A 15,724-nucleotide genomic window follows, 5' to 3' on the forward strand; every position below is an offset into this window, starting at 1 on the left:
CAAGTTGTAATTTGATAACTGATAAATAAGGCATATCAATAGTACCTGAATGATGCCAAACTCTCAGAGAGCTACAATCACTTAAGAGCAGGTTTCTGTTTAACTTTTAAAACAAACAAAAAACCCTACAACACACATTCTAAGTTATAATACTTTTGCATATTTAGAGTCACCAGAACCAAGATAAAGATGATAACGTACATATTGACATGCAGTGGTGGTGTAATTTGTTCCTGCAGCCATCTTCACACACAGTTAGGCTCTCTTCATCCAGCATGCCTAACAAACAAATGGGGCACATCTGTTCTTCTTCATCCTTCATACTATAAAAATAAATATTTGTGATTGTAAAAATGGCATATCAGAATTCAGAACAGGCTTTAACAGTGAAAAAGATTAGCTTCCAGTTTGGAACAGTCACTTCCAAATAACTATATGCTATTCATGAATCATTCTCCTAAATCTTGGTCTGAATAAGTGAGCAACCAAATTTTTATAAGCACTGAGTATAGACAACACTTTGTTGAAATGAAAGGCAAGATCACAAAATGCATGACATCTTTTCAAACTAGGTCAGATACCAATTAGAGATTGAAAGGCCCAGCCTTGGGCATTTATTCCCCCCCCAAGGCTTCTTTAAACAAACCAATCTTTTCTTTTTTACTTATCCTTTGGTTTTGAAAAACTAAGAAATATTTAGATTTTAAAAGCTACATATGTTTTTTTCCACACTCCTTTCAGAGTATCAAGTCACAAGATAGTCTTTAGCCCATTATAGAAAACTGTAAATACTATTTGACGAACATATGTAAAACTAAAAAAATTAACAGATAACAGCTACTCAAGAATTTTCTGCCACTGAGGAACAGGTGTAATAGATTCACATGAACACTAATATATCTACATATCACATATAGATTTAAAAAACCCAACATTTTCCCTGTTTTACATGTTGCTTCCATTTTATTTATCCCACCTTAATTTTTAAATGCATATAACCAGATATTTTGCCAGAAAAATTATTCTAAACTTAAACAACATGTAATGAAAAACACAGATTTAATCTTCTGTAATATTGTTTAAATGTGCAAAACTCTTACTATTCATAGTAAAAATTTAAGTTATAGTTGGTGTGTGTCTAAAAGTTTGCAGGAACCCTGTATTTGTTCAGCAACAGTATATTTTTAAAATAAAAATAATTTGTATATACATTGTTTCTATACATATATTTGCTTCTATTTTCTTGCAAATGGTTGACACTAATTTTCTCTGTCCTTGAAAAATCCACAAAAAAGCTTAACAGTGAAAAATTCAGTTCCACAGCATGTATAGAAACACAAATATTAATTTAAAACTTATTTTTGAAGAATTAGTAGTAAAATAAAAAATAACTGCAAGTCATAGTAATTATCAGAACTGAGTAATCTTATCTCAAATGAATCTGATACTCAGTGTTCTCCAACACTTATATCATGCAAGATTAGACTCACACAGAATGACAACGTATCTCATTAAACCAGCAATGCTGGGAACTAATCATCAGGTATACTGGCAAACAACTGAAAGAATCTTTCATCCTGTCAAAAATGAGAACTTATGTAGCAAATTTCACAGTCCAATAAAGCCATTCCTATGAAAAAAAAAAAAAAAAAAAAAAAAAATCTTCCTACGCAAGTTAAAGGAACTGGTTTGCCAAATAAACCAACCAGTTAAATACATAATATACTCTGGAACTACTTATGTAATTTATTTACAATGACACAATTTGACAATTTGGAAAAATAATTAAAAGGCCATGGGAAATTAAGGTCACAATCTGTATATCAGAATTATAAACCTATCTGAATAGATTCATCTAACTATATGCTTATTATCACAAAGTAACATATCGAGGTACTCCTTAAGTTTCACTTTACACAAAAGAAAGCCTCAGTTTTGGTTGCCCTTCTGTGGTTTGATCTTTCTATAGGATGTCTAGTTCACTTAGTCCACTAACTAATGCATGCACAAATCACTTGTTTAAAATGTTAACCAATATTTTTTCAAAATAAAGGAAAAGAACAAGCCAAAGCATTCAAATAGAAGTCAGAAAAAAATATTCTATCAAAGAATCAAACATCACTTAAAATTGATAAGGCATCTTTTATATGGTATAAACTATAAAAATCATAATAGTTTAATAACTCCCTTAAAACAGTTTCACCACTCACTTTGCATTGTGTTTTTTAAAATGTATGCTTAATTAAATATATATAGATATAAAAAACATATTTATTATATATGTTTACACAAACAGTGCATTTACCCAGAAATTTCAGTATATTGTCATAGGCACAAGCATTTCTCCAAAGTAGTACAAAGTTATTAGGACAAGAGGAAAAAAAAAAAGAAAACCTGTTTCTTCTTTTGTCAACATTTGCACAAGTGCTGTATTTGAACAAATGCACACAAATAAATAAGTTTCCAAAGTTAATATATGCTTCAGTCTTGCAGATGATCACTTACATTTCTAGAGTTTGTTTCCCAAATTCATAGAGTCAAAAAAATTCTTTCTACAACTCTACTTAACATTTTTCAAACAGAAGGTATAAAGCAAATATGCCCACTTGGTATGACTGTGACTAATGTATGCTTGACTCTTGATTGTTTGCAAATACAGAAACTTAACATGGCTTGAAATGAAAGCAGCTTTGAACAGAAAGAATGTAGGTGATTCTAAACCTTGAAAATTAGAAAAAGCTACAGAATAAAGCTTTTAATTCCTTTAGAAAAATACTAACCTGTTTTCTGAACTAGATGTAGAAGTACTAGATGATGACAATGTATGAGAATTTGACATGCGTGAGACAAACTTCTGGATGGTGTTACGAGATGGAGCTTTGATCCTCGAGCTACGCCTACTGTGATATTTCTGGAACAAACTCTCAACCTAACATCAGAAAAAGACAGCAACAATCATATTTATGCTATGAATAGCTTGTAATTAAAGGTAATATTACTGAAGCTTAACTACTGCTAAGAAAGATCTATTCACCTTCACAATAACACATTAGCAGTAGCAGGAATTTCAGAAATCCTACTAATAAATAGATCACAAGAAACTTTACAACAAAAACCTATTTGCTTATTAAAAATAATAGCTTTAAGTATACACAGTTACTTCTGAAGATCCATGTTCTGTTTACCTTTCAGCTAATCGGAGATATAAAAATTTGAGTAGAAAATCCAAGATTTGAATCACTCGCTAAACTACAGCTCTCTACTAATTCTTTTAGTTATGCCTTTTATTTGCAGATCTTTTTTTCTACTTGCAGAGCTCTTGAACCCAAATTAAAGGTTTTAATTAAAAACATATATTCTAGTTGCTTTGAAATGCAGCAGTTCTCAGCATTTTTAAGATAACGTCCTAAAGACTTTTATCTAGAGTGTATTTTAGATCTGCCATTAGGTCTATTAGAAATCTATTACCTCAAAGTTCTTCAGCGTCTTTCTCCAGAGCACTGGGTCTGAGGGTTTAAGCTGGAAGACCCGCAACATAACAAACAGCAGATGAATACAAAATGTCCCACGGCCACAGCTACAAGTCTGCAAAGAAAAAGTATATGCTAGGGCTCTACTGAATTGATAATTACATAGATCATTAAGTGCATCATGGAGACATATACTAGTCTGTCATCATGTGTGTCCCCCCTTCAAAAAAGTAGTAGTTAATGCAAAATATTTCATATGTAGACATAAATATCTTCTTGCATGGCCTTACAGAAAATGTGAATCCCCAAAACATTATTCAGGAATATGTATGGAAAAGCAGACAATTATAATACCAGTTTTCTCTTGACATTTTTCCCCTTTTTTATTTTTTAAAAGCTGAAGCTCTTGCTACGCTTCACACTAGAAGGAATTTATGCATATAATCATCATATACCCATAACATGACAACAATCAAACTTAAATGAGATGCTTCTGTTTACTTAAAAACCTAAATGTTCCCCAAAACAGCATCACAGCAGTACTATGCAAGTATCTGAAAAGAACCTCACTATGGGTATTAATGAAATTATCACACCATTAAAGGAACTGTCATGTGCTTGTCATTTGTATATCCCATGAATAAAAGAAATATAGTGCTTCAGAGTGCGAAACTAGGAAACTAAAGTGGCCAAATTATAGCTAAAAATACTTAAGATATATAATTAAGAGCCATTTCTAGTAATGAGAAATATACAGAACATTAGTAATTACTTCTCAGAGTCTTTTTTTTTAAAGATAAACTCTAGACAAAACTAATACTTGTTACATATTTGAAAAAATACAAGCTGATAATTATATGCAGATTACATCTTTTAAACATTACTTTATAGAACTGTTAGCAAGGGTTGGCAACTAACTTGATCTAATTTGGTTTTGTACAGTTTTCCAAGATTAACTATATATTAATAAAAGCTACAAACAACACAAAAACATTCTCTACCTGAGGCCCAATAAACACTCTGTATTTATTATCAGGGCTGTCTCCTCCAATTAAGAAAGAGTTGGGTCCTATCTGCTGCAGCAGGTACAGCCTGGCTCGCATAACTTTGTTGACACGACGATTTGTTTCCTCAGGGCCGTATGGAGAGAAGCCATCTGGAGATGGGGCTCGTCGAGGTGGTGTTATTCGTCCACTCTGAAACTACATAGGCAGTTCCATCATGAGCATTTCCAGGACAATAGCAAGTTTAATTATGTATTTTTTCCCCCAATGACATATCTTGTGGTTTAACCCCAGCCAGCAACTAAGCACCACGCAGCCGCTCACTCACTCCCCCCCATCCAGTGGGATGGGGGAGAAAATCGGGAAAAAGAAGTAAAACTCATGGGTTGTAGGGTTCAGTTATGGAATTTAGTTATCGGGCCTGAAAGTAGCTCATGGTCACAAGAGCATTCCAGACACCTTTAGAAGGCCTTGAACAGAATAAACAAGAAGATAGAAGAAGAAAGATCCCAATTAGAAAAACACAGGTGCACATTCCACGATAAAGGGAACTTGGCACAAACTACGTCAATTCAGGGGCTTATCTCGACCAATTGGACTAAGACAAGTCTTGCATGCCCTAACTAACACAGCCAATTATGTTCAGCATTTATGCGCATGTACAGAATGAGTATAACAAACTTTATCTTATGTTTATGCGCGTGGACAGTATCGTTGTAACTAATCACCGCTTATGCTTGTGCGTGTGGACACCAAATGCTTGCATGTAGCAGCCAATCAAAGTTTCTAAATGACTTAGAGAATTGTATAAAAATGATCAGTTAAGCTCAATAAAGTGGCGACTTTAATCATCATATTGGTGTTCTATCGTCCGGGCCCTGCACGGAATAATCCCTAAACCCTACAGTGGGTTGAGATAAGAATGATTTAATAGAACAGAAAAGAAGAAACTAATAATGATAATGATAACACTAATAAAATGACAACAGTAGTAATAAAGGGATTGGAATGTACAAATGATGCGCAGGGCAATTGCTCATCACCCGCCAACCGACACCCAGCTAGTCCCCGAGTGGTGATTTCCTGCCCCCCCTTCCCAGTTCCTATACTAGATGGGATGTCATATGGTATGGAATACACCATTGGCCACTTTGGGTCAGGTGCCCTGGTTGTGTCCTGTGCCAACTTCTTGTGCCCTGGCTGGGCATGAGAAGCTGAAAAATCCTTGACTATAGTCTAAACACTACTGAGCACCAACTGAAAACATCAGTGTGTTATCAACATTCTTCTCATACCTAACTCAAAACATAGCACTGTACCAGCTACTAGGAAGACAGTTAACTCTATTCCAGCTAAAACCAGGACAGTATCCACCCCTTATTCTATACCATTGACGTCATGCTCAGTTCCCATACCTTTAATTAAATTCTGATCAATCATCATCACCTTTCCATCCCTTTGAGACATATGAACAATGATATATATATATATACACACACACAGAGATATTATTCCTTTAGTTCATGGGTTATGTTCATAAAATGTTTGTTGAGTTCATTTTAGTTTCCGACTCTGGGCTCCATCTGTCATACCAGTCTGTCTGGGCAGGAGGGATGGTGCAAAGTCCTCTCAGTCGGTAGAGCAGAATTGGGCTTCAGTGCGGTGTGACGAGCAGATGACATTTGACGCAGCAGGAGGATGGTGTGCACCGTTGGATTGTTGCATGCTGGAGTCAGTTCTGGTTCCATCACTACTGCGCTTTGCTCAATTTTATCACAGTTCTTTCTTGCTTGATCTAAGTGATTCTTACTATAATACTATGGATATAGCATATAACAATTGTAGTAATGATAACATACAGTAGCAGGGTTATATAGCAGCTAATATCATACAGTTTAATTCTGGCTATTCTCACCTAAAATCAAATCCCCTTGTGGCACACATCGGACTTCCCCATCTTGTCGCATCACCCACCAAGTGCACCCAGGCCCTTGAGCCAAAGCAATCCCACGAATGGGTTTGTCTTTGCCTGAGGCAGGAGTAACCCAGACTGTCTTCCCTAACGTATTTCTATGCGCACTACAGGGACTTTATCCCCTTCTACAGTATGTAAAAATTCTAATTGGGCAGTGGCACCCTGATTGGCAGATCCTCTGGTGTTGACTAACCAGGTGGCTTTTGCTAAATGTGTATCCCAATGTTTGAAGGTTCCACCCCCCATTGCTTTCAATGTAGCTTTTAACAGTCCATTGTATCGCTCAATTTTCCCAGAGGCTGGTGCATGACAGGGGATATGATACACCCACTCAATGCCATGCTCTTTGGCCCAGGTGTCTATGAGGTTGTTTCAGAAATGAGTCCCATTGTCTGACTCAATTCTTTCTGGGGTGCCATGTCGCCACAAGACCTGCTTCTCAAGGCCCAGGAGAGTGTTCCGGGCACTGGCATGGGGCACAGAAGGCAGCCACGTGGTATGCTACAAGTGATATTGCCAATGCATTTTTCTCCATTCCTTTGGCAGCAGAGTGCAGGCCCCAGTTCGCTTTCACATGGAGAGGTGTCCAATACACCTGGAATCGACTGCTCCAGGGGTGGAAGCACAGCCCTACCATTTGTCACAGATTAATCCAAATGGCACTGGAACAAGGCGATGCCCCTGAACATTTACAATACATAGATGACATCATCGTGTGGGGCAATGAGGCGGAAGAAGTGTTTGAGAAGGGAAAAAGAATAATTCAGATTCTTCTGAAAGCTGGTTTCGCCATAAAGAAAAGCAAGGTCAAGGAACCTGCACAGGAGATTCAGTTCTTGAGAATAAAATGGCAGGATGGACGCCTTCATGTCCCTATGGATGTGGTTAACAAGATAGCAACTATGTCTCCACCAGCTAACAAGAAAGAAACACAAGCTTTCCTAGGCCTTGTGGGGTTCTGGAGAATGCATATTCCAGGTAATAGTCAGCTTGTGAGCCCTCTCTATTGAGTAACGCGGAAAAAGAACTATTTTGCATGGGGCCCTGAACAACAACGAGCCTTTGAGCGTATCAGACAGGAAATAGCTCATGCAGTAGCTCTTGGACCTGTCCAGACAGGACCAGATGTACAAAATGTACTCTACACTGCAGCTGGGGAGCATGGTCTCACCTGGAGCCTGTGGCAGAAAACACCAGGAGAAACCCAAGGTTGACCATTAGGGTTTTGGAGCTGGGGGTACCGAGGATCAGAAGCCCACTACACCCTGACTGAAAAAGAGATACTAGCAGCATATGAGGGGGTTCGAGCCGCTTCAGAAGTTGTTGGTACAGAAGCGTATCTCCTCTTGGCACCACGACTGCCTGTGCTACACTGGATGTGCAAAGGAAACATCCCCTCTACACATCATGCAACCAGCGCTACATGGAGTAAGTGGATAGCAGTGATCACGCAACGGGCTCAACTGGGCAAATCTAACTGCCCAGGAATTCTGGAAGAGATCATGGACTGGCCAGAAGGCAGAGATTTTGGAGCATCACCTGAGGAGGTGGCTCGTGCCCAAGAGGCACCACCATATAATGAGTTATCAGAAGACAAAAGGTGTTATGCTTTGTTTACTGATGGATCCTGTCGTGTGGTAGGGAACCATCGGAAGTGGAAAGCTGTTGGGAAGTGGTTTGCTGAAAAAGGACATGGGCCTGTGGAAAAGTTGTGCGAGCAGAGTTCTGTGTGAAAGAATGTCAGTTTGAGCAACAAGACTAGGCCTTGGCTGAAAATAGCTGGCTTTACTGATAGCAGGAGAAAAACAGCAGCTGGTCTTGCCGTTATCGGGAGAAAGGTAAAAACAGTGTGACCTTGGCATAACTTCACAAGTAACTTTTGAAGAAGTTCTCATGAGAAAGTTACGGAACACGCATAGCTGCAAATCACAAGTGGGTGTGTTTTAGTAATGAATAAACATTAGCAATGTACCAATCATATTAGGACTAGTAGGCATAATTATCGCAAACTGTATAAATATGAGCTATCCATGCAAATAAAGTTGAATCACTTCTATCACTCATATTGGGTTGACTTATGTGCATTCCTCCGCCGCTCCAACAAATGGCGCCGAAACGTGGGACCGAAGAAAGGGGAATTGGAGCGACGGACACTGAGAAGCACCGGTAGCAGCGACCGGGGGGCAAAAGATTAACCGAACGCTGATCGTCTTGGTTGGTGTGTTAACTCTCGTGCCTGGACCGTCCAAAAGGGGTTCGCCGTCAGTGAGGGCTACTGGAAAAAGGCTGCAAAGACTTTTTAACCGAGGTACCTTAATCAAGGTAGCACCCAGGAGTATCAAGAAGCTGGCCGGCAATGGATCAAGAGGAAGCCCTAAAATTATTACAGTGCTTTTTAGAAAAGCGGGGAGTAAATTGCGTTAAGCAAATTTCGGGGTTAGTCGCGCTGGGTCGCGTTAAGGGATGCTTTCAGAATCCGGATTTATTATTTGAGGAGAGTGAATGGCATAGATTAGGAGACGTATTATGGGATATGGTAACTGACGATGATAAATCAGCTAAAAAACTAATGAAGCAAGGACAGAAACCTTTCAATTAGTGTGGGTACAGCTTTTGAGCTTAGTACCTGGAAAGCTATCGGAACCTCCCTATGGGATGAAATCAGTGACGGGTCTAAAGAAGTTAAAGATCTTGCAACTTTATGGAAATTGATTAAGACAACTCTGTAAGAAATGAAAGCAGATCGTAAAGCGTCTGCGTCTGCTTTTGCTGCTCTCTCTCTTCAACCGCAAGCGAAAGGGAAAAGCGGGGAGAAAAACATAATGCAGCGAGAGAGACTTTTTGGAGCTTGTTCGCCTGCTCTTGTGCCCTTGACTTCTGCTCCACTCCCTGGGACTGCCGATATTAATCAGACATCTGACAGTTCCTAAGCCTCCCTAACCGTACGATTAAAGGAAACCCTACAGAATCAGGGAGTGAGTAAAAATCTGCCTACGAAAACACAGCCCCCAGATACCACCGTTCAACATGAACAAATTATACCTAGCATACACCCTGATTCGAATAATGCAAACAAGGACTTGGCTACTCTAATAATAGAACAAAAAGAGACAATGTTAGAATTGTTAAAGGAAATGCGGAAAAGAGACGGGGAAACCAACCGCACCCGTGATAGACGCGGAGTCGCTTGTAATAGCTGCTGCAGAAGAAAGGCAAAGACATTGGATTAAGCAAGCCTGGATTGCTCAAAAACAAAAAGAGGGAGAAAGATTTAAACGGAGACCTACAGTGGATTCGACCTTGTTGTGGTATTACAAATACAGACTTACAGCCGCTGCTGGATTTATTGAGGGGCAGCGATAGCTTAACTTCTACAAGACAACTAAGTGCACCGGGATGGCAAGCCTTGGCAGCAATTGGACAAAAAAAGAAGTCACATCATCCATGTCTGGCAGATACGTTCCTGATTTACCCGTAAATTTGAAACCTTATGCTGAGATTGATATGGAACACACGAACTGTAGTAAGCAGCATGACAGTGACACCGGTGATTGATCCACATCGGTTAATGCCGTGGGACAGTAAGAATGTTTGGGTGTCACTAGCTAAAGCTATTAATCAAACCTCTTTTTGTGTGCTTATGTATTTTATTAGGTATAATGTTGTTTTTACTGTGTTTAATTAATTGTGTTCATAGATCTTTGCAAAGGGCAATACAGCAGGTGTTAAAATTTTACCTCAATCTATTCACAAACAGATAAATTGGCTGAAGAAACATACACAAAGATCCAGCAAGAAACTAATTGGTTTGATGGGGTGTTACAGTCAATATTCGGCAGGATAACACCATGGCTAATGTCATTGATTAAGGAAGCCTTACGATGGCTGGGTATATTGATATTAATCTGTGTAATAGTTAGAATTGCGTATGGGTACATGATGAGAGGAGTCTCAAAGCTGACACACCAAGCTCTACTCGCACAAAAAGAAAAAGGGGGAATTGTTGGGAAGTGGCTTGCTGAAAAAGGACATGGGCCTGTGGAAAAGTTGTGCGAGCAGAGTTCTGTGTGAAAGAATGTCAGTTTGAGCAACAAGACTAGGCCTTGGCTGAAAATAGCTGGCTTTACTGATAGCAGGAGAAAAACAGCAGCTGGTCTTGCCGTTATCGGGAGAAAGGTAAAAACAGTGTGACCTTGGCATAACTTCACAAGTAACTTTTGAAGAAGTTCTCATGAGAAAGTTACGGAACACGCATAGCTGCAAATCACAAGTGGGTGTGTTTTAGTAATGAATAAACATTAGCAATGTACCAATCATATTAGGACTAGTAGGCATAATTATCGCAAACTGTATAAATATGAGCTATCCGTGCAAATAAAGTTGAATCACTTCTATCACTCATATTGGGTCGACTTATGTGCATTCCTCCGCCGCTCCAACAGAAAGCTGCTGTGTGGAGTCCCACATGACAAGTCGTTGAGGCCACTGAAGGAGAAGGTGAGTCAAGTCAGTTTGCAGAAGTGAAAGACATCCAACTAGCCCTAGACATTGCTGAATGAGAAAAGTGGCCGGTACTCTACCTCTATACCGACTCCTGGATGGTAGCTAATGCCCTATGGGGGTGGCTACAGCAGTGGAAGAAGACCAATTGGCAACGCAGGGGTAAACCCATCTGGGCAGCAGCATTGTGGCAGGACATTGCTGCCCGTGTAGAACACATGACTCTAAAGGTACATCATGTAGATGCTCACGTGCCCAAAAGCTGTCCCACTGAAGAACATCGAAATAATGAACAGGTAGACAAGGCTGCCAAAATAGAAATAGCTCAGGTGGACCTGGACTGGGAGCGTAAGGGTGAGCTATTTGTAGCTCGATGGGCCCATGAGACATCGGGACATCTAGGGAGAGATGCAACATATAGGTGGGCTCGTGATCGAGGGGTGGACCTGACCATGGAGGCCATCACACAGGTCACTCATGAATGTGAAATGTGCTGCAATCAAACAAGCCACCAGAGTAAAGTCTCCCTGGAACAGAGGGCGGTGGCTGGGTTTTCAATATGGCGAGGCCTGGCAAATTGACTACATTGGACCACTGCCATGAACACGCCAAGGCAAGCGCTACATACTCACGATGGTGGAAGCAACTACTGGTTGGCTAGAAACATACCCTGTAAACCATGCCACTTCCCAAAACACCATCTTAGGCCTCGAAAGGCAAATTTTGTGGCGACATGGTACCCCAGAAAGAATTGAATCAGACAATGGGACTCATTTCCGAAATAACCTCATAAGCTCCTGGGCAAAGAAACACGGCATTGAGTGGGTGTACCACATCCCCTATCACCTACAAGCATCTGGAAAAATTGAGAGATATAATGGACTGTTGAAGACTATGTTGAGAGCGCTAGGCAATGGGGCATGGAAGCATTGGGATACAAATTTAGCAGAAGCCACTTGGCTAGTTAACACTAGAGGATCTGCTAACCGTCCTGGTCCTGCCCAAACAAAACCCCTACATACTGTGGGAGGAGATAAGGTCCCCGTACTGCACATGGGGAAGTGGCTGGGGAAGGCAGTGTAGATTGCACCTTCCATGGGAAAAGGCAAACCCATTCGTGGGATTGTCTTTGCTCAGGGACCTGGGTGTACTTGGTGGGTAATGCGGAAGGATGGGGAGACCCAGTGTGTGCCTCAAGGACATTTAACCTTGGGGGAAAAATAATCTGTGATGTGAGTTGTATGTTGTAGGAAGTAATGTAGCAGGAATGACCTGAACTGCAGAGGAGTGAACTTCACAAGGAACCAGACAAGTGCATCAGTGACCCAAACCAAGCCGGTGTTGGTGCCCAATGATCGAACATACTGCTTCTCCTGTCCTGACCACTCATCTTGATGGATGGGGCCCAAGTCATAACCTGTGTGTGAACATCTGGAGGAGTGGAAGAAGCCCATGGAATATCTATCTCTTAAAGGACAGGGGATAGTAATTAATAAGAATGTATAAATCTGTATGTTGGGTATAAAAGTGGTTTAAGTATGTAGTTTCAGTTGTAAGTGTTGGTAAGAAAGGATTTCAGTAATGAGAATTAAATACAATAGTATGGTTAGAAGATATCTGTATTAAATTATGTGGGACCTGAGCATGATGCAAATGGTATGGAATAAGGGGTGGAGATTGTATTGGGTCTGGCTGAGATGGAGTTAATACTCCCCATAGCAGCCCTCATAGCACTGTGCTCTGCATCAGTAGCTAGAAAGGTGTTGATAACACACCAGTGTTTTGGCTACTGCTGAGCAGTGTTGGCACAGCATCAAGGCTGTCTCTCCAACATTTTTGCCCTCCCCTCAATGGCAGGCTGGGGCAGGGCAAGATCTTGGGACGGGACATAACCAGGACAGCTGACCTAAACTAACCAAACAGATATTCCATACCATATGACGTCAGCTCAGATATAAAAGCTAAGTAAAGGGAGACAGAAGGGGGGGGCATTTTGTCTTCCGGACCAACCACTACGTGTACTGAAGCCCTGCTTCCCAAGAAGCGGCTAGACATCTCCTGCTGATGGGAAGTAGAGAATAACATCATTTGTTTTTTCTTTGCTTTCACACGTGACCTTTGCTATCACTTTATTAAACTGTCCTTATCTTGACCCATGAGCCTTTTGTTATATTTTCTCCCCCCCCATCCAGCTGAGGAGGGGTAGTGATAGAGTGGCTTTGGTGGGCACCTGGCATCCAACCAGGGTCAACCCACCACAACATGTTACATGGTTTACTGACATGGTTTCATGGCAATTCTTGTTCTGAGTGAATAAAAGTTGAGTTTTGTGAGTTAAAGGATCCCTGGTGTTGTTTCACCTTAATCCTGACCTGGGAATCAGCAAACCTGAGTTGTCGTCCTGAGAAATTGGGACATGACACACCACAAACAAAAAAGCAAAAAAACCCAAAAAACAAATTCCTGGCACCTCTTCATGCAAATCAAGCTAAGAGAACATACATGTCTTCACAACTGAGTACCTATATTTCTCAATTTATTTCCTACAAATAAAAATTGAAAGCAGGACTGAATTAAGAAAATGCACACCTAAGAGCACACGTAAGAGAAGTGTAACGAGGAGATATGCTCTGCATATCTCACTCAAGTGATATCCTGTCATAACCCCTTTATATCAGCATCTTGCCTACCCAGGAAAGATTAGATACCAATTGCCTCTCTAAGCAAAAGATTGCAGTATATAGCCAAATTAAAAATTACATCACAGCTTGCAACTTACAGGCACTGGAGATATCCTTATTCTTCTAACACCCGGCGATTCAGATTTAACAGTCCTAGAGGATGATGAAGAGCTACTAGAAGGACTATGTCTTCCTTTCTGACTAGGTGAAGCAGCAGTGCTTTGTCCTTCAGCCCGAGGCTCTATAGAGAGTTTGCTCATTTCTGATCCATCTCCTTTCCCAGGGATAGGTTTCACCACCTTACAGGAATTAAACCATGTGTTAGAATTACAAATTGATCATTTTACATTAAACCAAAACATTAATCAAAACTTATTTTACTAGCATTATAATTAAGCCATTATTTAGACATCCAAAGTTTGCATATTCCTCAGGTTCTAATATTAACATCTAATAGGGGCTAGCTTGTTAATCTATACACAACACAAAAGCAAGAACCTTTTTTCCTGTCCATTTGTGCCACTTATGTTAGAGTTGTGGCAATAACTGATTTGTTTCTCAAAGTGCTTCTGTAATTGTCATTCATGTTATCTCAGAGGACAGCAATTCTCCCATTTGGATAGTAGGAACCAAAAGAATTTTTTTCCTACAAGCATTATCTGCTTATTTAAGAACTATAAACTTGGATCCATCTGTTACATACAGTAAGTATTAGTTGATAAATACTAGGATTGCTATTTCTACAGCACAATATGAACACTTGCTGCAAAGTAAAATTACTTTAAACCTGGAGGCAATACAGCAAAATTAAGGTGCGCTGTGCCCTATAAGAACCACAGCCAGCTTTTCTGCCTGCAATACAAGTAAAACAGCTACGCTGCATCTGGTATCTGAGCAAATCACTGTGCACAGTGCTGCACTACCTGAATATACACATGTGCTCAAGAAGAGTGAGCACATACACTTCTAATACAGTGCTTTGTTGCATAAACACTGAATTTTGACACTGAGATATGGAATATTTCAAGACAACTTTCAGCTGCCTGCCCCTTAGACCTACATAATGCATGAGAAGAGTAAGTCCCCGTGGAATTGAATTAAAATGTCACAGCAGGCAGTCAGTTCTACATTTCTCCATGTCTTAGAGGCTTGACTCAAAGCCAGAGGGAAGCTCCACGTAACACTTCAGATTAACAGAGCAGACCTCTCCTAGAAAGACTGCAGAGGTCTCTGATTTAAGTAAAAAAATGGAAGGGGCTTTCCCTGCTCAGAGTATGAGAAGGAAGAGACATCCAGCCTTAGTGCCTTTCTACCTGATGATTTGGACTGCATCCACAAGGTCAAATGCTATTTTAAACTGAAGCATTTAACTCATCCAGCTGAAGCTGTTCCACTATCCAGAAATGCATTTCAGTTTCAGCAGGCTACAGGCAGGGAGAAGAGGACAACGAGGAGGTTGTAGCCTAGCAGTTAGGTACTGCCCAAGAGAAGCAAGACCTGTGTTTACAGCCTTGATCCAAGCATTGCTTGTTTTACTTTAAGAAGTCACCATATTGAATGTATACTTCTTGCAAACCTGAACTTTTCAGAAACCTTTGTTGTTGTTGTTTTAAAATATATTGCTATCTGATTATGAAAATGAACAGGATAAAGGAAAAGTATGAAAAGCAATGCAGGCTTCTTTTTGTTTCTTCCTACTGATTACTGTAATGCTTTTTTTCTTTCCTGGAAGGTCAAAATGCAAATTCATGTGCCTATGGACAAGTTACAGTTATCAGTTGCTAGTGCTTGAAAAAGTTTAAATGCAAAATGGTAGTAATTGAGAATCTGGAGTATCAAAAGTTGTATTAAAACCCCAGAAACCTCAAAGGAAGTGGGCTGAGCAGGGAACCATAATTTCAAGCTATGCAGTAACCAAGATGCATTTAAAAAATTTTTCAAGTAAGAACTGTTTTGTGTTATTCGAGGTATTGCTTTTTTGGTGCACTTTAAGTATTTTCAATGTTCTCATGACAGAAAGTTACCAACATAACCCTTATTTCTGTTCTAGAAAAGCTGCCCCCCAAACACCTATTTACTGCATCAGATGATCTT

The 15,724-nt window shown here is 40.0% G+C and overlaps 2 protein-coding genes across 2 annotated transcripts in view; one reads left to right on the top strand and one right to left on the bottom strand.

Moving 5' to 3' along the window:
- LOC126035238 (mitogen-activated protein kinase kinase kinase 1-like) overlaps positions 1 to 15,724 on the bottom strand; it is a 91,384-nt gene that overhangs the window by 17,054 nt on the left and 58,606 nt on the right. Inside the window, exons 3-7 of the mRNA XM_049793505.1 lie at positions 13,729 to 13,929; positions 4,472 to 4,672; positions 3,469 to 3,585; positions 2,781 to 2,929; positions 202 to 323 (exon numbers count right to left, since the gene is read on the bottom strand). Coding sequence (XP_049649462.1) covers positions 202 to 323; positions 2,781 to 2,929; positions 3,469 to 3,585; positions 4,472 to 4,672; positions 13,729 to 13,929 — 790 coding nt within the window. The remainder of the gene's footprint in view (positions 1 to 201; positions 324 to 2,780; positions 2,930 to 3,468; positions 3,586 to 4,471; positions 4,673 to 13,728; positions 13,930 to 15,724) is intronic.
- The window catches only part of LOC126035380 (NAD-dependent protein deacetylase sirtuin-2-like), a 195,036-nt gene continuing 188,941 nt past the window's right edge, over positions 9,630 to 15,724 (top strand). Inside the window, exon 1 of the mRNA XM_049793921.1 lies at positions 9,630 to 9,638. The gene's annotated coding sequence lies outside the window, so the exon portion shown is untranslated. The remainder of the gene's footprint in view (positions 9,639 to 15,724) is intronic.

Source organism: Accipiter gentilis, chromosome W (genome assembly GCF_929443795.1).
Source record: "Accipiter gentilis chromosome W, bAccGen1.1, whole genome shotgun sequence".
NCBI classification, from domain to species: domain Eukaryota; kingdom Metazoa; phylum Chordata; class Aves; order Accipitriformes; family Accipitridae; genus Astur; species Astur gentilis.